Source organism: Truncatella angustata (assembly GCF_020726525.1).
Source record: "Truncatella angustata strain MPI-SDFR-AT-0073 chromosome Unknown BKA67scaffold_7, whole genome shotgun sequence".
NCBI lineage: Eukaryota > Fungi > Ascomycota > Sordariomycetes > Amphisphaeriales > Sporocadaceae > Truncatella > Truncatella angustata.
Window position 1 is genome coordinate 893,110 of NW_025763387.1, and position 25,388 is coordinate 918,497.

The 25,388-nt window shown below is 50.2% G+C and overlaps 11 protein-coding genes across 11 annotated transcripts; 5 read left to right on the plus strand and 6 right to left on the minus strand.

Annotated features, from left to right (window-relative positions):
- Positions 1–997: 997 nt before the first annotated feature.
- BKA67DRAFT_648533 (amino acid/polyamine transporter I) lies at positions 998–3,623 on the plus strand. Its single transcript, XM_046105988.1, has 8 exons — positions 998–1,338; positions 1,405–1,528; positions 1,671–1,697; positions 1,755–2,010; positions 2,075–2,245; positions 2,303–2,427; positions 2,493–2,630; positions 2,784–3,623. Exons 1-8 carry the CDS (start codon positions 1,157–1,159, stop codon positions 3,306–3,308), a joined length of 1,548 nt encoding a protein of 515 aa, XP_045955012.1. The 5' UTR covers positions 998–1,156; the 3' UTR covers positions 3,309–3,623.
- Positions 3,624–4,128: 505 nt separating this feature from the next.
- Positions 4,129–4,854, plus strand: BKA67DRAFT_661473 (nodulation protein nodB; the record flags this gene model as incomplete). Its single annotated transcript, XM_046107815.1, has 1 exon — positions 4,129–4,854. One exon carries the CDS (start codon positions 4,129–4,131, stop codon positions 4,852–4,854), a length of 726 nt encoding a protein of 241 aa, XP_045955013.1.
- A 209-nt stretch (positions 4,855–5,063) lies between these two features.
- BKA67DRAFT_521924 (pyridoxal phosphate-dependent transferase) lies at positions 5,064–6,377 on the minus strand (the record flags this gene model as incomplete). Its single annotated transcript, XM_046098329.1, has 2 exons — positions 5,064–6,104; positions 6,174–6,377. The coding sequence occupies 2 exons, from the start codon at positions 6,375–6,377 to the stop codon at positions 5,064–5,066; spliced, it is 1,245 nt and encodes a 414-aa protein (XP_045955014.1).
- Positions 6,378–6,736: 359 nt separating this feature from the next.
- On the minus strand, positions 6,737–8,375 carry BKA67DRAFT_365543 (uncharacterized protein). Its single transcript, XM_046096452.1, has 4 exons — positions 8,340–8,375; positions 8,155–8,174; positions 7,895–8,100; positions 6,737–7,839 (listed from the first exon to the last, which is right to left on the minus strand). The coding sequence occupies exons 1-4, from the start codon at positions 8,343–8,345 to the stop codon at positions 7,028–7,030; spliced, it is 1,044 nt and encodes a 347-aa protein (XP_045955015.1). The 5' UTR covers positions 8,346–8,375; the 3' UTR covers positions 6,737–7,027.
- Positions 8,376–8,970: 595 nt separating this feature from the next.
- Positions 8,971–10,348, minus strand: BKA67DRAFT_522563 (endoglucanase 1; the record flags this gene model as incomplete). The annotated part of the gene is made up of 2 exons (XM_046098383.1): positions 8,971–9,666; positions 9,755–10,348. The coding sequence occupies 2 exons, from the start codon at positions 10,346–10,348 to the stop codon at positions 8,971–8,973; spliced, it is 1,290 nt and encodes a 429-aa protein (XP_045955016.1).
- A 761-nt stretch (positions 10,349–11,109) lies between these two features.
- On the minus strand, positions 11,110–11,548 carry BKA67DRAFT_661477 (Acylphosphatase-like domain-containing protein; the record flags this gene model as incomplete). The annotated part of the gene is made up of 4 exons (XM_046107816.1): positions 11,110–11,256; positions 11,313–11,395; positions 11,455–11,485; positions 11,537–11,548. The coding sequence occupies 4 exons, from the start codon at positions 11,546–11,548 to the stop codon at positions 11,110–11,112; spliced, it is 273 nt and encodes a 90-aa protein (XP_045955017.1).
- A 67-nt stretch (positions 11,549–11,615) lies between these two features.
- Positions 11,616–13,142, plus strand: BKA67DRAFT_575027 (uncharacterized protein). The gene is made up of 3 exons (XM_046103470.1): positions 11,616–12,289; positions 12,347–12,726; positions 12,778–13,142. Exons 1-3 carry the CDS (start codon positions 11,868–11,870, stop codon positions 13,044–13,046), a joined length of 1,071 nt encoding a protein of 356 aa, XP_045955018.1. The 5' UTR covers positions 11,616–11,867; the 3' UTR covers positions 13,047–13,142.
- Positions 13,143–14,391: 1,249 nt separating this feature from the next.
- BKA67DRAFT_661479 (NmrA family protein) lies at positions 14,392–15,119 on the plus strand (the record flags this gene model as incomplete). Its single annotated transcript, XM_046107817.1, has 2 exons — positions 14,392–14,535; positions 14,601–15,119. 2 exons carry the CDS (start codon positions 14,392–14,394, stop codon positions 15,117–15,119), a joined length of 663 nt encoding a protein of 220 aa, XP_045955019.1.
- A 277-nt stretch (positions 15,120–15,396) lies between these two features.
- On the minus strand, positions 15,397–17,046 carry BKA67DRAFT_522662 (putative GABA transporter; the record flags this gene model as incomplete). Its single annotated transcript, XM_046098393.1, has 1 exon — positions 15,397–17,046. One exon carries the CDS (start codon positions 17,044–17,046, stop codon positions 15,397–15,399), a length of 1,650 nt encoding a protein of 549 aa, XP_045955020.1.
- Positions 17,047–19,754: 2,708 nt separating this feature from the next.
- On the plus strand, positions 19,755–20,425 carry BKA67DRAFT_693839 (uncharacterized protein; the record flags this gene model as incomplete). The annotated part of the gene is made up of 2 exons (XM_046109257.1): positions 19,755–20,095; positions 20,248–20,425. Exons 1-2 carry the CDS (start codon positions 19,920–19,922, stop codon positions 20,423–20,425), a joined length of 354 nt encoding a protein of 117 aa, XP_045955021.1. The 5' UTR covers positions 19,755–19,919.
- A 1,214-nt stretch (positions 20,426–21,639) lies between these two features.
- Positions 21,640–23,814, minus strand: BKA67DRAFT_366202 (uncharacterized protein). Its single transcript, XM_046096455.1, has 5 exons — positions 23,357–23,814; positions 22,733–23,146; positions 22,354–22,666; positions 22,223–22,299; positions 21,640–22,174 (listed from the first exon to the last, which is right to left on the minus strand). Exons 1-5 carry the CDS (start codon positions 23,468–23,470, stop codon positions 21,746–21,748), a joined length of 1,347 nt encoding a protein of 448 aa, XP_045955022.1. The 5' UTR covers positions 23,471–23,814; the 3' UTR covers positions 21,640–21,745.
- Positions 23,815–25,388: the final 1,574 nt, after the last annotated feature.

The window sequence follows — 25,388 nt, forward strand, 5'->3', positions numbered from 1 at the left end:
GTGAAGCAGTGACCACTATCAGATAAATACCTGAGTACATGGCGTACAGATTATATCAGATAGACAGGGATTTTTATTGCATACCGCCGGGGACAACGCGAACTTACCACCTAGACTTCACGGCGCAGAGCTCGCTTGGTTGTGTTCGGATTCGATGTGCCTCTAATAACAAAGTTCAGAACTCAGTGCAAGCGATAGCAAGTAGAAAGTGACCGCTGCGCCAGTCGTACAGGCGCTGAGAGAAGAATGCATACCGCGCGTCATGATGGGAACAACGATTGCTTGAAGAAGAGTTCGATACGATAACAGGCCCTGAGACCTAGACCTTAGCATGATACTCAATACCATAGTATGTGAGGAATCGACTTGTTCACAGCGCCAAAGAACTAATCATATCTATTTCGACTAATATTGTGGGCACCGAACTTGATATCCGGTAGCGAGTGCAGCGGCAATAGCTCATCGTAGTATAGTGCTTGGTGTCGGACCAAGGAAATCACATCCAATTCGCTAATCCGACCAATTGAACAGGCGGCCCGAAGCCCACCGTTGGCGAGGTACAGAAACAAAGGAAAATCCGTTAGACCACTGTCTATTGCCATTCTCTATTTCGATTGATCTCGTGCCGCGACAATTTTCATAAACGCAAGCCAGGAAATAAGAGTTAAAACACGTCTTTCACATAAGCCGATAAGTTCAAAGACATCACATCCCGCCTGCTTCCCTCTTTCTTTTCTTCTTTCTTTTTTCACGTCTCTTGTGTGACGAACTGGCAGCACCTTTGTCGGTTTTCCCTGCCATTGGAGGCAGGGTTACACCACTTTTATGCAGTGACAGTGTGTGGCATTCGATACTTGGCTCAACCCTTTTCTGCCCCAATGACCTACAAGATCAGAAGTGTCTAGATCTGACACGCATGCATGGTTACATATGCAGATCTCGCCAGATTTTATACGAATGGTCAGACTCTTATCTTCAAGCTTCGAGCCTGAGCCAACGCGAAGATTTCCCAATTCCATAAGCAGTTTATCCCTTCTATACTCGAGCTTCCCTGAACTTGTCAATTTTTAATCGATAGTGGTTCTTTGGCTTCTAGTTGATTAAATTACCTGGAGTAGAGCATTCCATATCCACGTTACCTTCACCGGTTTTTACAATGGACGACATCTTGAAGCGTGAGTTGGAGACAGTGGACATATCGGAGCAACAATCAACGTCCGAAAATGAGTCGTCTATCTCAAATCTCGAGAAACAAACAAGAACTAGGCGGTTATTCTCGCCAGTGCAACTCTTCTTCTTCAATTTTGTGTATATGCAATTATGGTACTCTACTGGTGGGTGAGTCATTGCATCAAGTTAACCTCGTAAGCATGAAGCGTAAAAGACTAAAACACAATGTAACAGCAATATGTATTTTGCTCTCGCGAATGGCGGCCCTGCAGCCTGGTTTTTCGGCTACTTCATCATTTCATTTGGGGCCTTATGTCAAGCGGCCTCTTTCGCCGAGCTGGCTTCGATCCAGCCCCTCGTAAGTGACTGAACGTGGCCAGACACTTGTTCTACTTCCGTCATTCAAGACGCAAATGTGTAACTCATCTCATGTTATCAATATCAATTGACTTGCGATGATTTTGCGAAAGAGCAGAGGCTGACGTATTTTCTCTCTCCAGGCAGGAGCTCAATACTACTGGACCCATGTAAGTACGGAAGTCAGATGTTTGACAGAAATTATAGACTAACATCAAATACTGCAGCATTTCGCACCAGAATCATCCAAGCTGTTTCTTACCTGGCTTCAAGGTTGGACTACCTGGATCGCCTATATTGCGCTACTCGCTAGCTGTATGAATGGCACAACAGTGATTTTTGAAGGGCTGATCCAGATCAATCACCCGGACTATTCACCTGGGGGCTGGCATACGACATGTATCATGATCGCAATGTTGGCGTTTTGTGCATTCGTGAACATGTATTGTTTCAGGCTTGTGCCATGGTTTGAGCTTTTCACGGGTAATGTCCAAGTCCATAATAACTGCTACCCAACTCAATGCTGCCGTAACTAATGGTCTAATAGGCATCTTGAATGTTTGCCTCTTTTTCGTCATACTAGTTTCTGTCTGGGTTATGACACCAAAGCGCAACAGTGCCGATGTCTTTTTGATCACTAATGTCTCTACTGGTTGGGAAGGCAATTACTTCGTCTCGGCCAATATTGGAGCGTTGTCAAACATCTTTCTTTACCTAAGTAGGTGCTATAGGCAACCTAAACCCAGGGTCTGAGGAAACGGCTGATGCTTAACAGGCTTCGAGAGCATTATCCATATGGGTGAAGAATCACGCAACCCCAAGCAAGCAGTTCCGCGAGCTGTGCTCTGGTCACTCCTCCTTAATGCATGCCTCGGTGTAGTTATGATGGTCACTTTCGGCGTAAGTCAAGACATGCCAGGCTGAAATGTTCCAGTTGAACACTTTTCGAAGATAACCGTTTTTAGCTCTGTATGCCTGCCTTGGATATACTTCTTAGCTCGTCAAGTCCGCTAGTCACGATCTTGCTCTACTCCACGGGACCCACCATGGCTACGGTCACACTATCAATACTGATGGTTATAGGAATTTCAGGCAATGTAGGAGTGAGTAACCTCAGCAGTCCTTTCTGACCCACCCGGATTTTATCTTGGGTGTGCTTACTGCCCATCTGAGGCCGTTCTTTATTATGGCTTGTGATACTTGTAGCACGCCGGAAGTTCATTTCGAAGCGGCGATACTGACCTGAGCTATTGCAGGTAGTATCCTCTGTTTCTCGGCTGACATGGGCTTGGGCCAGAGACGGCGGCCTACCTCATTACTTTGGATACGTCGACGCAAAACAACGTGTGCCGCTTCGAGCAGTGTTATTGGCTTCCACAATCGTCACTATATTGTCGCTTCTAAATGTCGGCAGTGGGACCTACATCGCCTTTGGGGCAATCGTATCCTTATCGTCTTTGTCAGCATACCTTAGCTATGCTATTGTTATCTTCTGCGTCTTGTACGCTCGATATACGAATAGTTTCAAAGTTGACGTGTGGAACCTCGGCAGAGTAGGCCCGTTGATTAATGTCGTGGCTCTTGTATATACCCTTTGGGTGATGATCTGGCTACCATTCCCTAACAACCTGCCAGTTACAGCATCAAACATGAACTATTGCGGGCCAGTGTTTAGTGCGGTGTTTGCGGGAATCATTGGCTCATGGTTTATACGGGCGCGGGGAAATTGGCAAGGCCCCAATCGAGCAGTGGTCGATTTTGTGACGAGGAACCAGTCCTAGCTGCAGTTCTTACACGTAGATGCTTGCGAATTTGCTGACTCCAAAAGGGTTGCACGTGCCCGTGGGGCGTGAAGTCTCGCACTACAAGGAGTGAGACGACACTTTGGGTCCTCTAATAGAGACATGGTCATGTCGAAACTGAATATAGCCCTGTCTCTACAAGAATCTTTGGCTTGCAGGAAGGCAATACATAGTTGTCAAGTTTGCAGGCCGGGTCTGACTGACAACATCATTTCTATATGTAGATAGGAGCGTGGCTTATCTATATACTTAGTGTTGTACCTAAAGTCCTTCGTTCAGAAACTTGAATAGAACCACCTTGCCGTACACAAGGATCGTCCTGAGAACTTGGGCAAAATATTGAGATAAACCAAGTGTTAGCCTCATTGATTAATGGCTTCAGCACGACTCTTTGTCTTTGTAAATGTAAAAAAAAAAAAAAAAAACCGTCTCCTCCATGTATATTTAGCACATAACGCAACAAGATTGGCCAGCGACCAATCAACATATGACAGGGGGCAATAAAATTTCCCGAAGCACTAGCGAACCCCTGAACCCCTAATTAATCAACAGCATGGCGTCAGTAGTCGAAAGCGCATCGCATCTGAAAGCTTATCTTGAAATCTGGACCTGCAACTCCCGAAAATTCGTCCCGTCATGCAACGCAGACTTCATTAACGCTGCACAACCCGACGAGGGCCAATTCAACAAAGAAGAAGTTGGATTTACCCGAATGTGAAGCCTCAATACGCCAATGCTGCGCCTCCCCGCGCTTTTCCGCCTCCCGTCCAAGCTCCGGCGACGAGTCCGCAGGCGCAGGATGAACACGCTATTCACCCTGTTGGTGATCGTGTTGCTTCTGCTGATCCCATTCTACATAATCTACAGGCCGCCGCGATCGCTGATTCGCTATTTCTCGAGGCGGTGGCCCGATGTATTATGGGAAATCGAAACGAAGACGAAGGTGGTCGCGCTGACCATCGACGACGCCCCGTCCGAACACACGGAACAAATCCTCGGGATCCTGAAGGCGTATGACGCCACGGCGACCTTCTTTACGATCGGCGGCCAGGTCTCCGGACGAGAGGAGATTCTGGCCGACGTAGTACGCAGCGGCAACGAGCTTGGCAACCATGCGATGCACGACGAGCCCAGCAGGGCGCTGAGCGACGAGGAGCTGACGGCCCAGATTGAAACGGTACGCGACAAGATCCGGGCTGCTTACAACACGGCGGAGAAAGACCTTCCACCACAGTATTTCAGACCTGGATCGGGCTTCTTCAGCGACCGTATGAGGAAGCTGGTCAATAAACTGGGATACAGGATTGTGCTTGGCAGTATATACCCACACGATCCACAGATCCAGTATTCGTGGATTAATGCGAAGCACATATTGAGTATGATGCATCCGGGAGGAATTATCATATGTCACGACAGAAGACCTTGGACAGCACCGATGTTGAGAAAGGTACTAAAGGAAGCGAAAAGTCAAGGTTACAAAGTGGTCAGCGTTTCGGAGTTGCTTAAAATCACCAGCCGCGGCTGAGAATCGACCTCAATAGAGACGACAATGCGAGAGTACACTTGAAGAAGCGTGATCCATACGGCGACCAACTCAAACTGGCTCGATTAAAGCCCGCAGGGATTTTAATCATGTGACTGATCACAAACTATATTTGAGGTGACTACAGTGCTCAATGTATGTTGCGATCGCGCTATTCCGTCGATGTACATTTGACACAGGCATACAGAGCTCTACGCCGTACTCTCCTTGCTCAGAGCTTCGAAGCCTTGCACCAAGTCGTCCCGCAGATCTTCCCATCCTTCTATGCCAACACTTACTCTCAACAAGCGTTTGTCACAACTCTTGTCCGACATAGCTCTCCACTCTATCAAACTCTCTACACCGCCTAAACTCGTGGCGTGTTGAAACAAGTGTAGTTTACTCGGCAGTCTCTTCGCGAGGCTTCCCTCTTTGAACAGGAAAGAAAACACGGGTCCAAATCCGTTCGGCATCTGCTGCTTCAGCCAAGCATTCTCGCCCTCCAAGTCTTGCTTTTGCAGGCTTGCGTGGTTGACTTCCTTGACCAGCTTGCTGACCAGGCTTCCGTCCTTCTGCAGTTCAGACGTCAACCATTGGACCAGTTTCTCCGCGTCATGGCTCTGCTTCTTCACACGTATCTCAAGCGTCCTTAGACTTCTGACGCCCAGCCATCCTTCCAAACTTCCCAGCACACTACCAAGCACAAGTCTTTCATCCCTCAGCTCTTCAATCCACGCACTATGTTTCGGGGCCATGGCCAAAACACCGCACAGCATGTCGCTGTGGCCACCAAAATACTTCGTGCCAGAGTGCATCACCACGTCCGCTCCCCACAAGAACGGATCTAGCAACGGCGGTGGCGCAAACGTAGCATCAATCGTCAGCCAGGCGCCTGTCCGGTCCGCCTTCTTCCTGTAAAACTCCAGGTTCCGCGCCTCGCCTGTGGGGTTCAGGGGTGTCTCGACATGTAGTACATCGCCCTTGCCCAACTCCGAGTCGGGACAATCGAGATCGACCATTTGCAAGCCCGTGAGTTTGGACAGCAATTTTATCACGCCGTGGCAGCCGTGGTAGCCACCGCCGATGGCGATGCGCTTCGGGTTCAGATGCACGAGCATGGCGTGGAAGGCCGACAGGCCGGAGCTGTAGGTCAGGGACGGCCCATGAAGGATCGAGGTCAGAATTGCTTCGAGGCGAGTGCTGTTCGGCGCGCTGTCACGGGAATAGATGTGGGAGTTGTAGGGGTTAACCGGCTGCGATGAAAGCATCGTTAGCCGTTGCATCATTCAGAATGTCGCGTCTAAAACCCAAGGGCACCGTACGTTCTCGTTGTTCCACTGTTTCAGCTCGTCTGGGTTCCTACTATATCGAAAGGTGGTCGAGACGTGCATTGCTGGTGCCACGTCCTTGTACATATTGAGGTAGTCATCCGCGTGAATGGTTTGGCTCGACAGCGAGAGGTGCTGCAACCTCGTGGCCGGTGTTTCGTAACTGGTGCCGCTGGGGGTAGACTCCTCGTGAGCCATGCCGCCGACAAGCTCTGAACGAGCAGCCGTAGAGCCGTTGGTGTCGTCGCCCATCTCGCTCGTTCGCATCTCACTATGTACGGCCTGCCAGTCGAGGACGCAAGTCGCTTGAAGTACAGATAAAAGTGCCACGATGGTCAGACAGATCGCTGGTATGATAGCACCACAGAAATCCCTAGAGAGTTGACTCTATTAGAAAGAGCATGACTCTTATTCAATGCCTTTCCGATGAGCCCCACCACATATTATTCGCGATTTCGTGATCGACTACCCGACGTCGGCGGGGTACGCAATAATCGAGTCAACGCTAGACTAGGCGTAAGTGGAGTATACGCTTTCGGCATGCGCCGAACGTGGCAGACGTGGTGCCATCCAGCATCATAGTCATGAACAGTATGGATACCATGCCAATATCACTTATCTGAAATCAGAAGTGGTGTGTTGTGCTGCATTAGAGCAAGGATATCGGTTTGCAGATACTTGAGTGTTGTTAGCCGCTGCCGTGTACTGCTTTTATGGCAACGTTTGCGGGATGTCAGTTAGGTACTGGGAACCAATATTTAGCAGGGAGCATTTGTACATGGAAGCCGCAGCCAGATCGTGCAAGAGCTCATATTCATTGTGGTGCAACTTTCACAGCCCACCCCGGTCTACTTCTTCTCCAACAACGCCTTCTCGCTCTTTAGTATTCCCGGAACCTCCTCCTCGATGCTCGGGCGATACGGCTTCCAGCCCAACGTTCTGTTCAGCCGCTCTCCCCTGCTCCTGGAGTTAAGTCCCCAGCTCACAGCCTGGAAGTCTGCCACCTCGAAGGCCTCGTCCTTGCTCAGGGCCTGTTCCTTGGGCTCGTCCTTGATGTAGCCCAGCTCGTACGCCTTCCTGGCCATGAGCCTCGACAGGTCGCCCCAGACGAACTCCCCGTTCTCGGCGAAGAAGTAGCCCCTGGCGCCCCAGATCTCCCCGGACAGGTTCCCGGCCACGGCCGCCTCGGCGAGCAGCACGAAGGCGTCGGCGAGGTCGTGCACGTGGACGCTGTTCCAGCGCGCCCGGCCCCCGCCGACGATGGGCGCGTAGCCCTTCCTCAGGACGAGGCTGGCGAGCTCGTAGGCCTGTCTGCTGCGCCCGTTGACGGGGCCCCGGCCCTGGCCGTAGATGGTCGGCGGGCACACGAGGGCCGTCTTGACCGAGCTGCCGTGCTTGGTGCCGGCCTCGAGCACGATCTTGTCCACGTTGCGGTGGAAGGCCTCGTCGGGCAGCGTGGTCAGCTCCTCCACGCCGTCCCAGTCGTTGAACTGCTTCTCCTCCCACTCGCCCAGCCGGCCAGCCGACTCGTCAAAGTATGTAAGAATTCCGGTGCCACCGGTGTGGAGCCAGAAGCCAGGCTTCGAAGAGGAGTGCCCGGCCTCGAGGCCTGCCGCGATGGCTTTGGCTGCGCCTTCGTGGTCTGAGGCGTCTGCAGTGTCTACGGGTTTTGTAAGTTACTAATTTTTGAGCATTTGGTTGCTCCAAGGACTCACGCAGAACGATGTCTACTTTCGATGCCTCTTCCTTGATGATATCGGAGTCATCGAGGCCACCGATGATGGGTCGAAGCTTGGGATACGCCTTCTTTACTTGGTCTGCCTTCTCCTGCGTGCGAATCAGGGCGGAGTATTCCCAATCGGGATGCGCTTTATTGAGTGCATAGAGGGCGTCTCCGCCAATATAGCCTGTAACGCCAGTACTGGGTGAACAATTAGCGTAGTTGCTCTAGGATGTGGTACAGATATAGACTTACATAAAGACCTTAGGAGCCATGTTAATTGTTTCTGTCAGTAAAATCTGCTGATATGTATCGGTTGTCGAAAGCACGCGTTGAAGTCATATAAAGTTTTAACGACATAGTCGTTCTCGCCCCCCGGGTTAAGCGTTTACCCCCCTCTCGCATAAGTATGACGCAAGGGAAAAACTACGCTTACACATGTACATAACGGAGCTCCACTTCGCGTAAGGAAGTTCTCCCGCAGCTTCATGACTATAGTAGAACCAATGTCTAATACAGAAAATTACGAGTCTGTCTCATCAGGATGTGACCGGACATCTCATGGGCTCCTTGATTTCTTAAACATAAACATGACTATAGTTGGGGAAAGGCAGGGATCAGCCCCCCACACCCAGCCCCAATATAGTCCATGCCTGGGGGGTTTCCTTCGGGACAGCGCTAAGGTATCAACTCTTTCCAACTGCAATTCGTGTACTCAAGCCATAAGTCTGTCAAATTTGAGGTTGCTGGCTTACATTGCAGCAAAAGCTCCATGTTCACTCGCTCTCTTTTAAGTGCATTTCTCGTAATTCAATATAAGATGTAGCAAGTCCATGCGCAGGTAGTCAAAACCACGGTAAGGTGCACAATCTATCTGCCTAATCCAGCACAATACCAATACTGAAAACTCCGTCAGCAAAGGAGAAAGTACTTTTTTTTAGTGTCTCTTACGGATGAGGTGCAACCTATCGGCTCGCTTCACGATCTTGTGTCAAACGATGTATTTATGTAATTGTAAAAGCTATATACACGAAACTCTAGGTATCTGAAGCCAGTGCTCTGCGGCGTAGTTTACAAGTACTTTCTCGCCCACCTGTACTTTGATGTACCGTTGGTAGCAAATGTGCTGCCGATCTCACCCCACTTCAAGTTGCTGAAGGTGACCTCGGGCTCGGGCTCGACCGCGAGAATGTTCTCCGGCAAGTCCTCACTGTCCGTGCAAGGACCTGCACCTTGTGAAGCGCCATCGAGCCACACCATGCCGCCATCGGTAGCCCACCAGATACTAAAGGCCATGACCATGCCCCTCGTCATTGCATCGCCCATCACCTCCAGGCCGCCGAGCCTGTCAAAGGCAGTGGCACCGCTCGCAACACAGTAGTCCGAGGTGATAGAGTCAACGGCGGGCAAACCCTCCTTGGAGACGGTCTCGGCCTTGACAACTACACCATCCTGGACGTACAGTCGGGTGATCTCGTCCAGCTTGCCGGTGGAGTTGTTGGCTGGGAACTGTGTCACCACCGTGAAGGGCTTGGTGGTATCAACGTCGAAGGTTGAGCCTTCGCCGTAGTAATCCGTCTGGTCAAGGCGGTACGGGTTCCAGCCGCAGCCGTTCTTGTCGCAAACACCGCCGGATCCGCACTCAGCGCCCTCGCACAGGTATACACCAGACTCGTTGCAAGGGTGTGGTGCGATTTGTTGAGATCGAGCGTTGGCCTCCCAAATGTCCATCTCGTTGCAGCAGGCACCGGCACCAGCAAGGTTAGCCTACGTTCACTCATATTAGCATGGGTTATTTTGCGAAGATTGAAATGTGTGTGGCATTGGCAGGAAGGATCTGAAAGGCAAAACTTACAACACCGTTTACGAATGGTGTAGTGTAGCACTGAGCATCACAGTAACCCGTGCCGCGGGGAGCACCACCCGCGTTGAGCTCGCTCTTACCGCCATCGTCTTCCATCTCAGAGAGGTACAGCGCACTGTTCATACCGCAAGGGAGCTTGGTAGCGTCGATGTCGAAAGTAAACTCGTAGCCAGTGAACTTGACCATTTCGTACTTTTCCTCCGTCTCATCGAGGAGGTAGATACGAGGCGAAACCGAAACATTGTTGACGAGCATCTGCATGCGCAGTGAGGCTCCACTGGTTGTGACGCCTACGGTGCTGTAGTCGGTCAAGCCCTCCTGGATACAGTTGGCCGCGCAGGCCTCCTCGGTAGGGCACGCAGTCGAGTTGGGCGCATTCCCCCAGTCTCCGCAGCCGACAGTGCTGTTAACCTGGTGAACCGAGTGTGCAAGCGAGTCAAGAACAACGAAGTTAGTGGCTTCGGTGCAGCCACCGGCTACCGTGCATCGATAGGTGGTGAGCTGAGGGTGGGCTTCAGTGCCAACCGGCGTCTGAGCATTGGCCAGACCCAATAGGGCCAATCCAACGGGGACGAAGAGAGCCATTGTATCTCAGATGACCTGGAAAGGATATCTCAACGAGTCGAGCTAATGTGCAAAGCTCATGACGTGCTCAAAGGGACAGCATGATCTGCCTTTATACATAAAGGCGCGGCTCTCGCCACGAGAAAGGAGATTTGCCGCCTCCGCATTCTCCCCCAGACTCCTCCAATTTCTTCTCCAAAAACTCCAAAGGCGACAGCGCGAAATTGAAGTCCCCTCAGAACTTCGTACGCGCCAAGGGCTATATTGCCGGTTGTGGTGGGTGGAAGTTGGAGTGCCGCCACTAAATCGGAAAGGAGGCACCACGGGCCTGCATCTCCGGCATGGATCGCAATTTATCCCAGACGGCCCAAGCCGTAGTGCTGGGTTACATGAATATTGCCAAAAAGAACCTTAAAAGGCCGACGATTCCGTTACCGTTGAGATTGGAAGCAGAAGTGGACTAGAGCCGCATTGCCTTGAGAGATCATGGTTATTGGGCATCGAATCACCGTTGCAGATTGAGGACAACCCCAGTCGCAAGAATGCAGATCTCTCAGGGGAGCCGAGGCGACTTCCGAGACTTATTGGGAATAGTCGAGCTCACAAACAGCGATATGGAAAATCTCCGATGAGTCAGCCAGGACTGTGTGTATATTGCTCCCACATGCCATGTGCTGTTTGGGTTATGCCTACGTACATAGAATGCTCTCAAGGTCTTCGGTGACCAATTTGTCTTGACCACTGAACGTCGAATGACCATGACGCGGTCGGACAAGACCGTCTCAACGAACCTCGAATTTAGACTCGCCTTCTTTCACCTGCCTCTCCTCCTTATCTAGCTTGGAGACTCTGGCATGAGACGGTCCGTCATGAATGTGCTTCAGAAACTGGTTGATAGCATCTGGAGGACCCTGAGCCTCGCCTTCGACCTAGGTAATGTAAGTCAGTGATTGTGCTGAACAGTGGAGATGAAGGATAATGCTACCTGATCGTTATCGTTGTTCCTCACCCATCCTGTGATGCCAGCCTCTGTCGCCCTTTTCTTCGTAAAGGAGCGAAAGTTGACGCCTGCATGTGACGTCATTTGTAGGTGGAAGCAGCTGGACGAGATATTGGGCAATGCTCACCTTGAACGGTGCCATGTACGAGGAAGTAGATCTCGAAAATGGGTCAGCCTGGATTTTCTGGGAGGTTTCGCTGGTGAATTACCCTTTGTGACATGCTGAAAACAGTGGGCTCTACTGGGTGGTGATAGTTTGCTTGGGTCGTGTGCTGGTGTTGGTTGTCAAGTTCCATGCAAGACGAATCCGCTCTCTGGGGTAGCGTTAGCTGTGGTGGAGCTTCCGTGACGCAGGGCCTGCCTCAGGCTAGACTAGCACTACGTTAGCTTGGTGAAGGGCGCCATGATCGCTAAAATGCAATTCGCAGTCGCGCCTTTGCGTGCAGTTTGATTCTGGACACTCGAAACCGGGCAACCATCCATATCCGCGCATTTCTTTCGGGCATCCAACTTCTGACTGAACCACATCCAACGCGTAGCATGATGGATCCAGCACACGCTTCGGATGCGACACAGGATGCGCCAGTCGTCTTCCGTGGCAAGAAGCGGAAGTTCTTAAGGCAGAGACCGGCGGACGAGGATGTTTCGAGTGTCCAGGCAGATGCAGCGAACGACCCGGCGGTGAATCGAGACGGTGCGGCACAAAATGCGATGGCGAAAGAGGTCGAGGACAACCCATCGGTGGCAGAGATCATTAGACGGCGAAACGCACGGAAATCACGTATGAAGGGCGTCGGATTCGGTGCCGACGTTGCGCAAAGCAGCACCGCCACTGCAGACGACGAGCTCACTTTGATGATACGAGAAGAGGAACAAAAAGCGACTGAGCTGGCCAATGGGGGTGTCAACAAGCGTTTCACCGCGCAAACCGGATTGTCTAGCGACCTCGTGAATAAGCATATGTGAGTCCATCCCCGGGGGTGCGGCCATTGATACTGTACAGTTGCTGATGGAGCAAGGACTGAATTTATAGAATCCGAACTGGCCAAGCGAAAGTCAGCCGCCTCATCAAGTCATGGCACTTCACAAGGCCCATCATCTGAGTGTGCTACGGCTAGCATCCCGATGGAAGCGAGACACGATCTTCCAATACCCACTTTCGTACGAGGACAACTTCAGGAGGTCGATCTTGGCGACGATGTGCGAAGCAAAAACGAGATATTGACGGAGCGTGCCCGACGGAAACTCCAAGGCGAGGTAGTAGACGAGGAACAGTCGTCGCGCCCCAAGAAAGTCAGGCTGGGCCGTGATGGCAAGCCTTGGAGGACTCGTAACAGAAGAACTAGCGACGACATCAAGCGTGACCAACTTGTGGACGAGATTCTCAGAGAAAACAGACGTAAGCTGCTCCCAATGTGAAGTATGGAGTACGTTGCTAATCATCGCACAGTGGATGTCTACGAGACGCCAACACCACCTGCAGCGACTACGCCCGGCGTGGACCATGATGAAGCAGCAGATGATCGCCTAGCTGAAGAATTCCGACGAGAGTTTCTTGAAGCCATGGCGGAGAGGCAGCAGAAGAAGAAGCCCGTCCCAGCTGCAAAGAAGGATGAAGAAGTGCTCAAGGGTCCAAAGCTTGGAGGAAGTCGAAATGCAAGAGCTGCCATGCGTGATCTGATGCTGAAGAAAGAAAAAGAGCAGCAGGCCAGGAGATAATCTAAAAGCCGCACCTGTATTGGACAGTCTATTACTTTAGAAAATGGGGCTGGGCTCACTATAATGCATTCTAAACCCTCCAGCACTCGCAATTATTAATTGGAGTGCTTCGTGGCTTTCGTCCAAAGAATTTTTGCCTATCCGTTTGAAACCCTCTCGTAAATCCTTGATGGTCCTTCTTGAATGGACATCGTTCATGATCGACTTTTATACGTGCAATGAACACTTCGTTATTGATCGAGGTTTCTCTGAGCGTACTCTGGTAATAAAACTCCCTCAACGTGTTGCCGGGCTCGAAGGCGCCTCGGGCACCAGATATCCTTCTGGGATGAGCTTGGAGACGCTAGCTCAGAGTCTGGGTGTCTGTGAAACTGCGGTGGGTGTCGTTTGGACTCACGGAATCGTGCCTAGGATACGGCAATCCTTCATGGACCAAACTGAATCCTGGTCGTTGAGGGTCCCGGCTAGAGCGTGCAGCCGCGGTGTGCCCTTTGATGGTGGCTGCGGTACAATGCAGTTTGATGCAGACTTTATACATGTTGCGATTGTTGTAGTACCAGCTCCACTTCGGGTTACGGATTGCGTGGTTTTAATAGTTCTCGAGGACTAAGTGCCGTAGACCAGCAAGAGAAGACATTCAGTAGCTCCTGCACCAGATCCTGTATACCTACCCGTGCCGACCCCCCGGTACACTCTTAGCTTGCCTTCCAGATCGTAATCAACTATGCAAAAAACAGAGATTATGCAAGGGAGTGACTGGAATTCTTAGAAAGCTAATAAGTACCACGGAGTATTATCCAACATTTCACGGGAAATTTTTAGAAACTAAGGCAAAATAGGGCTCAGATGCGAGGAATATACGTCTTTCTATGTAATGAATGGTGATATTTTAGGCAGGTAGGTGCACCAATAAACAAGCACTACAAAGAGAGACATGGGTGAGGTCCACCTATCACCGCTCCTCTACAACGTACAACAGATCTGTGCGTATTCAGTAGTGTGCTGGTTGTGCCAGACACCTTGTGACCAGGTCGTTTGTGTATGATTTGTTTAGTTTGCGGTTGGTCAGGTATCATGCTGTGTTGATCATCGGGGTAGAGAATTGAACCGACGGGCCGGGACAACTAGTATAGGGCCATGTATGTACAGTACAAGCATGGCTAGCCTGTTATGGTTAGGCATCGACATAGAAAGCAAGAGGTGGCACAGAACAAATGATCCCCGATCAATTCGCTGCGAGAAATGGGGTCCCAATTGATAATGTCTCTTTCATCCTCTCTCTTCTCTGCCTGTTCCACCACAGCCGTAGGGCCGACTATCTCAAAGACCACAAGTCTAGTAGACAATGGCAGGCGGAAAGCTCCTGATTCTAGGCGCTACAAGCACAACCGGCCAGCTCATCGTAGCGCGGGCATTGGAACTAGGTTGGCAAGTCACGACGTACGGGAGACGGACGCTGCCGGAACATACCGGGAACGTGAACGTTAAGGTGCGTGCGAAGTCATCATAAAGATGATATGATTTTGCTGATTGGATCTGGATGCGGCGGTGCAGACAATCGAAGGTGCCCTTGACAATGAAGCAAACCTTCGTACTGCCATCAGCGGACAGGACGTGATTATTTCCGTCTTTGGCCCTTCGAAACCCGGCGCGCCAACTGATATCTTCGTGCCCGCCTACAAGCTTATCCTCTCGACGATGAGGAGCGAGGGAGTCAAGCGCATCATCGCCCTTAGCACCTTCAGTGTTATCGACCCCAAGGACAAATTCAACATCCTCCGCTGGTTCGCCACCAACGCGCTCTGGGCCATGGCACACAAGGTCTGGAAAGCCATTATCGACATCTCCAAGGTCTTCGACGAGGATGGCAAGGACATTGATTGGACCCTGTTCCGCGTGGGCTTCTTGGCAAATGGACCGCCAATGAAGGCTATCGACGGCTACATTGGCGATGGAAGGATAGGCATGTATTTGAGGCGCGCAGACATTGCTGACTGGACTCTTTCGCAAGCGGAGAAGTCCCCGCCACAGTTTGTACGGGAGAAACCTGGAATTTGTTCTGCGAAGCACTGATGTGCCTGAGTTGACTCCACTTCATCACTTTGCAGTGGTGGTTGCAAAATATATCCGTCAACATATGCAAGGTCTGGGTTAGGCGTGGCTTGCAGCCGTCAATTTGCAGAGTATCAAACCCCGTGTACTTTCCCTACTGTCTCTAGCGAACAAGTTCAGCAGCGTTCAATAATGTCCACAAAGCCAGTTGTCCGTTTTTGGGGGGGGGGGGGGTTGTAGTCTCTTGAAAACCAATATTCGCCCAAATGTGCTGCTTTAGGTGGTAAAGTAGATTATACTATAGATTGTTTCTTAATGGTTCCGGACTTGTTGCTTTGGCAGTGTTTCTAACGGTGCCCTTGGGTGAGTTTCCTTTGCCCCTTCTCATGGCAGGTGAGCGTCCGTCTATACTTTCGGCCTGCATGAAATCGGACCGCCCCCTGTACAGCCAAAAGGCCAAAGAGACGCAGAGCATGACACCAAAGACGGCGATGGCATAGTTCATGTCAACCGGAGCAGGATCTGGTGAGCCAGGGAAAAAGAAGAAGACGGACGTTATGGCGCAATAGATGACTGCGATCCAATTGATGGTAGACCCGAGGCTACCAAGCCTGAAAGGCCCAGCTGGAAGCTCATCTCGGCCTTTGATGAGTAAAGCAATTATAGGCATCGCGTAAGAGATCGTGAGCGCAATTGTACTGACGCTAAGAATAGCCTCCAAAACTGTGCTTGCAAAGGTGTAGAGCACTCCGACCAGGCCGATAATAATGCCTTGCGCCACTATAGCCCGAACTGGTACCTTCCACGTATGGTTGATAACTGACAGGTAGGAGCTCCAAGGCAGACCACCATCTCTGGCAAAACTCCATGTGAGCCGGGACGCTGATGTGACGATGCTTACGCCCTGGCCAATACCATTGAAGATAAAGAACGACAACAATACGCATCCACCATTGACTCCGAGTGTCGACGACAAGAGGTCCATGAACGGTAAACCCGTGACAGGGTCGAGAATGTCATCTAGCGACTGAATACTCGCAAGGCAGACGATCATGAAGAGAAAGCCAGTCAGTGCACCAGAGAGCACCGACAGCCAAATGACACGTGGGATGTTTATGCGAGGGTTTGGGATCTCCTCAACCATGTGAATGGCTGAGTCGAAAGCAGTGAGGCCGTAAGCCGCTTGTACTAAGCCCATGAACCATGTGACACCATCGCTCCAGCCAGTCTGGTTCAGCCAGGCTCCAAAGATGAAGCCAGGATTCTGAAAGCGGAGGTCCGACCTCGTCCCGACGGAAATGAGCAGGGCAAGGGAGATGACGAAGAAGAGGCCAACGAAGGTGACTCCCACAAGGTTGTTGAACATGGGCAAGATATTATCTTTACGACAAAAAACAATGTTGATGGCACTCATCAAAGCCGTGATACCAATGTAAATCAAGAACTGCATCCACCCACTGCTCTCCCAATCAGGATCGAATAGTAACTTCATACCGAGAATAAAGTCGGTCATGAAAGCGATTTGTGAAGCGGATAACGTCCACCACCCGAAGGTATTGATCCAGGCGCACATATAGCTGGCAAACCTTCCGGAAGGGGTGGGGAATAGATGGGATATCCAGAACGCCTGCCCCAGGTTGGTGGGCATGGCGCTGCACATCTCGCCCAAGGAGACCGCCACGCAAAGGTTGCAGAACAAGACCAGCACCAGGCCCCATAGGATAACGACAGGCCCTCCGTTGGTAAGGCCGCTCGAGAGCCCCTGCGCGAAAGTCGACCATGTCCCCAACACGCAAAAGCTCAAAGCAAGCATACTCCAGATATTGAACTTCCGTGTTAGGACTTGTTCATGGCCAAGCGCTGCAAGATCAAGTTCATCTACGTCGCAGCCAGGCTTGAGCGTGTCTCGGTGAACAATTGAGGCCCCAGCCTCCGGGTTTGAGGCCATCTCATTCGCCATTCAGGTCGGTGGCTCTATGATCGCATTATTGAAAGAAATAATGAGAAAGTATGATCGAGGTTATTGCAACAATAGTTGCGATGTTACCAAGGGCTAAATGTGACTCTACCTTATATCAGTCGTTGATTTGCTATCAGGAGCACAATTGCCAATTGGTCATTACTCCAACACAACTGTGTAATATGATAAGGCGCTGATCCCTGGCAGTTACAAGTGCTCCGCATCGGCTTTCCAATCACAGAACAGTTGAGCTCGATTCTCCCAATGACGAAATGCTTGGAGATATAGTAGTCCACCCTGTTACCATCAGCAAGGTTCGTAGTTAGCTGGGAGAATGTAATTTTGGGCGGTTCGGGGTATTCTTGGGGGTTAGGATCTGGCATGCATGGCATATTCGAATTTCGCATTTTTGCTTGCTGATTCCCATGCCTTGCGAATTCAGAAGACCTTTGACTCACCACTAAGGTTCTGAGATGTGCTCAGTTTATACCGATAGGATTAGATCGACAGATGAAAACACCGCTGAAAACAGGGCTGTGGTCAAGGCTCTCGCTTCCTTCGTCCTTTGTCCTTTAGGCTGACTTAGATGGTAGTCCTAGTATCAAGTCATTGAGTTCCATCTATCAACAATGTTATGCGACCTTTGATATGCGGTGGGACCGTCTTGAAAGTTTTGTCTATGGGACTTGATGCCTAGAATAGGCTTAGTACAACTACGTTGGCCTGAAATGGCTAAGAAGTGTGCCCCACAACCATGCATCTCGATCATTTGGGTATGACATACGCACTACTTACTATATATGCTGCATCTATAGGGTCGACTTTTTCCGAAGCTCTTTCCGTCCCGTCAGCACCGCGAGCACCACTCCTCCATGATAACATTGTCTTTTATATATTTTCTTTTAGGGCGTCGTTCCCTGTCTTTAGTGCATGGTGCGTAGAGTAGCCTACAACGCGCGCCGTTCGACAAACCCACTATTCCCGCTCGTCTAAGTCTAGCCATCTAACCTAATGTTTACCGTCAGTATAAATCTGGCTTGATGTGACCTGGCAGCTACTATCTCGGATTGCTTTGTAGACATGGAAACCATAAGCTGAGCCTACTATCTAACGTGTTTGAGTTCCGGCTCGAGGGCATTCTCCAGTCAGTGCTTAAATCTCCCGAATCCGAGTCGACTCAACCTAACCCAACTACAAGATTATATCTACATCGAATGGGCATTGATTATCAGACTGAAAGTCAATGAATAACTATATTTTGGCGGTTATGAGGACATCTCACTATCTAACGACTGCGCTGTAACCGCCATCTGACTTTGAACACACTCGTCTCAGTCACAATGTAATCAATGATCTTGATATAATATGAATGTTCCTCAATCTTAACTTTTGTTAGCTACCAATATCTTTTAGCCTGATTCTATAGACGAGATTTAACGTTAAACATATTCCCAGTGTGGAAAATGGCCGTAGGCGTGTTGGTAACACTAGTTGCCGTATTGAGGCCGTTGGCTGTTGGTTGTTGGTTCTGAAAGTTATGGAAAGAATGGTTGCCGGCACAACAAAAATGTGGCATTCCTGACATAAACTGTAAGTCATGGCGATGATTTTTGCGTGGGGAGGTTTTTTCTTCTTCTTTTTACTCCAAAGGCCACTCGTATGCTCAAGCCAGCAAATATGTCCTCTTGTCCTTGAGCGGCCTTCGAATGAGTTTTTAACCACCGATCACCCCTGACACCTGCCACTTCGCACGATGCGTTCTGCCTTCATTATTCCCGCTTCATTGCTTACGGTAGCCGTCTCAGACCATTTCCCAACTTCATGTTTGAAATGGCATTCCAACGGAACCTTCCTTATCGCTATATGTAATGCTGGTAACGGAAGCGGGAGCCACCTTACCGCTCTTGGCCCAAACAAGTAAGTCGTAGTAAATACAAGGCCACCATACTTGGCGCTCGAGATTAACCAATTGTTACATAGATGTTATGTCAATGACGATGATTACATAAATTCGCTTCCCTGGGGGTTCTTCGCGAAATCCTGCAACATGGTCGAGATAAAAAGATCCCAATGCTACACTTTCTGTTCAGTGCAAGTCGGTGACTTCAGGACAGTCCTTGGTTAGTACCAATGTATTGATGAGTAAGTGTTACCTAACACTTACCACTTTCTGATCCTACTCTCAGCCGCGGATAAGCCCGTGCCGAGTCTGACAAAATCACAGCGGGCGTTATCGACATTGATGGCGGCGTCATGAATTGTAATGGAAAAAATGCTTGTCACGTGGGAGGGCCAGGTCGTTTGGGATGCGATTCGACAACCCTATCATGCGATCCTCCTGGCTCATGTTATTGTCAGTAGTCGGCTAGGTGATGTGTGCAACAACCATCCGTTGGACTGCGATGCAGGACATTCTTAGCCATACGTTGCACGATGTGTCAAGCCTATATGAGATGCAGTTGCTGTACTCAGGTGGTGGGACAGGAATGACGGAAAATAAAAGTCAAAGCATTGGATCTGTCACTAGATAACATTAGATAAATGGTAGTTGTTGTTTGCTTGACACGAGATGCAGATAAGAGTGTACTTGTATGATATATGAGTGAAATTCTGGTAAGTCCCGCCATTTCCAGCTTTGAACTTGGAAAGTGACTGCCATCGAATTACATATGCTTCTTTCCATCTGGAAAACATGCCTTTAAATGGCTAAAGCCATTCACTCCTATTTGAACCCTCTGCTTTGACTTATCACTTTACAGATTCTCTTACCAAGCACACAACTGTTCCTCACGACCAAACAATCTCCTACACTCAGCATTAACAAACGTCGACTGTTTGTATCCCGAACATAGAAACCCAAGATGTTCGTTTTATCAATTGTCCTCATGCTTATCGCCGCGGCTCTGCCCACACTGGCCGGCACGTCCTTCTACGGTCCGGAGGTCCCTTGCAAGCAGTGGATGACTCACGGGGACTTCTTTATCGCCAACTGTCCCGGCCCTTCAACTACAGCCATGACTGTGCTTGATCTCAATCTGTGAGTTTGTGGCTTTCCTGCATGTTTCTATTGGGGGAGGGGGTTCTTCTTCTTTTTCCTTAGTATGAAATTCGAATCGGCAGCATACCATTTACTTTACCCTCATCGATACACTCAGCGGTCATATTTGACACAAGCTAATTAGTAAACAGCTGCTACGCATCTATCGACGGCCACATCGCCGCCCAAGACAACGGCCACTTCGTCACCAACACCAACTGCACCTTCCTGCCGGTCAAGAACGGACAGAATTACATGACCGTCAATTGCCCAACTGCCAATCCAAAGGTCAACATCACGAATCTGATCATCCTGGGTAAGTGTACCTGAGCACCATTGTTTATCCATTGTGGATATGTAACCAGAATTTAATAATAAAGGTGCAGCCCACATTGAGAACCGCGAAAGTATGCTTGCTTGCGGCGGTATCAGGAGTTGTTATATTGACAGTCCAGGTTGCCTGGGTTGTAGTGATACCTGGATCAAAGACGATCTGTTTTGTAAATAGGAGAAAACCTGGGTTGCCATAAAGGAGTTTATCAGGACGTGGTGTATAAAATCTTTTAGCTACTAAAGCCAGCCTCATATTGTTCTCGATATCCAGTCATCAAGGAAAGTTGATGACTTGTACACGAGAATATCATAGGAAACAATGAAACTGATTATTTACGCTTTCTAACAGCTATTTCTGACAGAATCTATGATATTGATAGTGAGAATGACGATTCTTGACTGGACTAAATGGCGGTCCTCATCTAAGTCACCGACTGAGTCATCTTTGATTCTAGTTTACCATCCAGCTAACTTCCAGTCATCACAGTAAGAGCTTCGAGTTTGTCATTCAGTGATTCTCATTCATCAAGACTATATAAGCGTCCAAACGCGTCTCTACATCATGTCCTGTCATACCGTTTATATCGCAACACACCGGCTGCAAAGGTACATAGAGATCTGTGGCTTGCAATGAGCCTTATGCAAGTATCGCTCCTTGGTGAAAATTCGTGTCCGAAACCATGCAATGAAATCAGATCCCATGACACCAAAAACCCTGTAAGCAGAAGGGCTGTGCAGTAAAGAAACTCCCCATATCATTGATCCGTTTTTAACTCCTTATACCCTCGAGTGTAATGAATCCTCGTAGAAAAGTGGTCTAACTGGCGGCGAAAAGTTCCCGCCGTGCAAATGAAAGAGTCGAAGAGAAAAGCAAGGAAAAAGGGCATTCATTCGCTGCTGAGTCCGTAGAAGTGATCACTGTCTGATCATTGTGTTGTAGTGCAAAAGAAAAAGAGCCTCGCCATAGCCATGGCCAAGTCTCTCGGCACTGATGAGGTGATGCCGCTGTGAATGTGTATTCAGTTCTGATGAATCGTGTTCCAGCCTCCCCAGCATTGTGTTCAACGCGCATAGATTGCAGCGGGCTCGCCGATGTATGGGGCATCCAAAGAAGTAAGCATAGAATCAGAGCTAGCTTGTTTGTTCATGAAAATGAGATGCCTGGCACGGTTGGAGTGTGATTCACCGTCATCCGATCCTGAAACCAAAAATAACCAGGCCATAGGTACGCTACGGTATAGCCTGAAGAAGGGGATCTAAATAGCGGATGACGTTCAACCGCTCGAGCGAGGGCGCGCGTTGTGCTGGGGCGAGTTCTCATCGGATGTCCAGCTGAAATGGTTTGAACCGGCCACCAATAGTAGCACAGCGCGGGCATTTCCTTCGGGCACCCTGCTCTTCCATCAGTACATTGACGCATTCGCGGCACAAACCGCAGATGCACTCTGTGCATGCATAAGACTCCTTGAGCTTGGAGCTCTTCTGGCACGCAGCGCAATATATATGAACGTCTTGGGATGAGTAGCTCGGGGAGGAGTCTGAGAGCCCGGTAGCTCCGATGTGAAACTGGTCGCCGCTCTCGCCGCTTTCCACACTGGGGAAAGGCTCGGGCATCTCCTGATGAAAGGAAGGAGGAGTCAGAGCCTGCTGCAGGGGCGAGGCCTGGTAGCCATGATAGGTCTGGACGTTATTATGAGGGAAGGGAGGCATGGATGCACGATGCATGGAGATAGGTGATTGCGGCACCTGGTATGTCAGTAAGACAGGATCGATCCCAAAAGGGTGGAAACCCACAGGAGTTCTATCATCCTCTATGTCTTCAGTTGCTGACGCGGCTGCATCGATAAGGTCCTCCCAACGCTTTCCATAGTCTGTGGAAGGTTCAACGGACATAGCCTTACGATCAAGGCCACCAGGTTTCATACGGTCATCATTTTGGATTCTCCTCAGCCAGTCGGCCGCTTGCTGTCCTCTGGACTTCTGCTTCTTGTGCCCTGGCTTGGTGACGGATTGCTTTCTGCGTCGGTTAGGACCGAGCGGTCGTTGCAAAGGAGGGAGTGTAGATGATCGCCCAGCAGGCGGTGAGTTAGAAAGAATAGACGGCAACAAGTCTCTTTGTTGCTGTCGGACGGAATTCATAGAGGGGAAAGGTTCGCTCGTAGGATCGATGTTATTAATGGGCGGGAGCTCGATGGTGCTCCTGGGAATTCGAGGCCCGTCGGTATCAGATTGCCATTCCTGCCATTGGTCCTTGAATTAGAGCTTTCCTTGACCGGAAAATACCTCGAGCGGAAAGAAGCCTACCTCGCCAGAATCCCAGCCTGAATCCATCCTTTGTGCTTGTCCCAGCTGTGCCAAAGCAGCTGCAGCACTCTCGGTGGGCAGCATCGCGCCGCCAGCAAAGTCTGCCAGGCCTCTGGGCGTGTCGGGGGCGGCTGAGTCGTCTCGGAAATATGCATGAGTATGGTTCATCTGCTGGTACCCTCTCGGAGGCACAATGGGCTGTACGGCATGATTGCCATGGGGCATACCACCGTTCATGCCACCGTTCATAGCACCGCCATTGGCATTGTTCTGCTGCTGCTGAAGTTGGGACCTATCTTGCGGCGGGGTGTTAATCATCAGAAGGAAGCTCTCCTCGGTTGCGGGGAGCTTCGGTATGTAGTGTTCGGGGTGTGCTCGTCGGATGTGCTCCTGCATAGAGCGGTATCTCTTTTCCTATTGGGTTAAGGGTCATGTTAGGTAAACTGAGTGAATGAATGAACGGGACGAGAAATTGGATCTGCAAGCTCCGCTCAATTCTCTCTTTCTTTCTTGGTTTGCCTCGGACGGCGATAGCTTTATCGCAGCTATAGCTAGCTGTAGCTCAGGCCCAGGTGGTGATGGGATTGGATTGGATTGGATTGGATGGAAACGTCAGCAACTTACACCAATGCATCGCTTGCGGCAACTGGAGCCATCTTGATTTCGCAGTGGGCAGACGACTTCGTTGTTTGCATCGGTGATTGAGAATGAGGAGGTGAGCGACTGTCGTTGAGGCATCGTGATCGTTATGCTGGAAAATTCAGATCGGTCCAGTCCAGGTCGGTTCGATTCGATTCAGCCAAACCCCACCATGCGCTGAGCGAGGACGATGCTTAGGCGGGGGATCGGGATCGAGCAGGTGAGATTGGTGTTGCGATAAGCTGCAAGTGCAGTTGGGGCGTAGGGAGGACGATAGCAATCGGGACCTATGGTTGTCGTCGTGACCTGGTCGGGTTTTCGCATTTGAGGTGGTATGTTGGTGGAAAGAGAAAAAGTACACAATACTGTTTGGGGGGGAGACGGTGGAATGATTGTGGGCAAGAGGAAGCAGTTGCAATGACTTCCGAAGGCTGAGGTACTATCGTTGACCGAGGGAAGTGTTACATGCAGCGTTTCGAAGAGATAATGGAGGGGGAAGTGGAAGTTGGTGAACCGCCCGCTCACTGATTCAAATTGTGGGAAAACTCGAGCTGTAGAGGCAGGCTCGTCGTGGGGGGGCCCTTGGGCATTGAACAGAGCGGAAATCAGACGGCGCTCAAATCAAGTATTGTGTTAACTGAAAGCAGTAAAATCCTGACCTGAACTCGGGGGGTGTTCGGGTCTTCTGTCGGCTGGGTCCAAGTCTGTATTGTATGTATGTGTGTATGTATGTATGTATGTATTGTTGCAGTAGAGTAAGTACCCAAGTTACGGGCTGGCACGTAATTCAACCGAGTTCCAAGAGCAGCGGCAGACACACAAGACCACCCACCCTGTCCCCCGTACTGGTGGTACCTTGAGTATGCAGTTCGTTAATTACTCTACTGTACACTACTACTCTTATCCACAGGACTAGGTTAGCAATTACACATGCGGAATGAAATGCCATGCTAGACTGGTATTAGAGGCAATGCCTTCTTGGCCAAGAACACATGGTAGACAACAGCTTTGGCAATATCACTGTGCCGTTCTGTTGGCTCATCCGAACGACGAGGGCAACAATCAGGGCTACTCGAAGCACAGCCCGAGTACTGTAAGCATTCGGACCTCTTCAGCTCAGTCAGCACACGCACAACAACGCGCACACGTACAGTGGACTAGTTCGCACCATGTACCAAAGATGAGAGAGACCTATACAGCGCCCGTTATTGGCTCATTACACAAAGATTGCTCAGCCAGCTTCCTTTCTGACTCGATCAAGGATCGGCTGAGGGGATAATGGCTGGCGCAAGTGGGGTGTATCTGAATGGACTAGGGGGGAAGAGCTTCAGAAGGACTGAAGGAGACATCTGCCCCGGGGCTCTTTGGAGGGGTTTTCCTTGGGACAAGATCATTTGATTCATTATTGCGTCCTTGCGGCGTCGTGATACTTGTCCACGACTCAAGTGATGCCACTCCGGGTAGTCTCAGAAGTACAACTCGCACAGAGCTTGGAGCTCATGAAGCTCAGCTCAGCTCAGCTCAAGCTCAGCTCAATTCAAGCTCCCAACATTCCTGTTCAAAGTATAGCCAGCTCAAAACGTAGACCCCGCGGTTGAAGATAAAAGCACATCTCTGATAAAGCTCCAACCCGTATCAGCAGCACCAACTCCACTTTGCAAATTGATTATGGGAAGCACGGGCTTCAAGCCGCGACTGCTCCGCTGATTCAAGCACCAGACCAACCAATACAACGACACCGAAGCGCAGTGACGAGGTGGATTCTCATCATCTTTGCCCTCTAGCGCCAGCTCGCATTTTTTCAAACTGAAGAGCTTGTAGGATGGCGGGGCAGCTAAAATCCGTCACAGTCAACAGATCCTAGTCAGCTTCATGTTCACATGTTCTCACTTGAATGGCCCAAATTCTTCTATCCAGCGGCTCGGGTGCCAGCTAGGCGAAAATCAGAAAAGTAGCACTCAACTGACCGACCACTCATATGATTGACATGGCTTTGAATTCACCGTCTCACAATTTA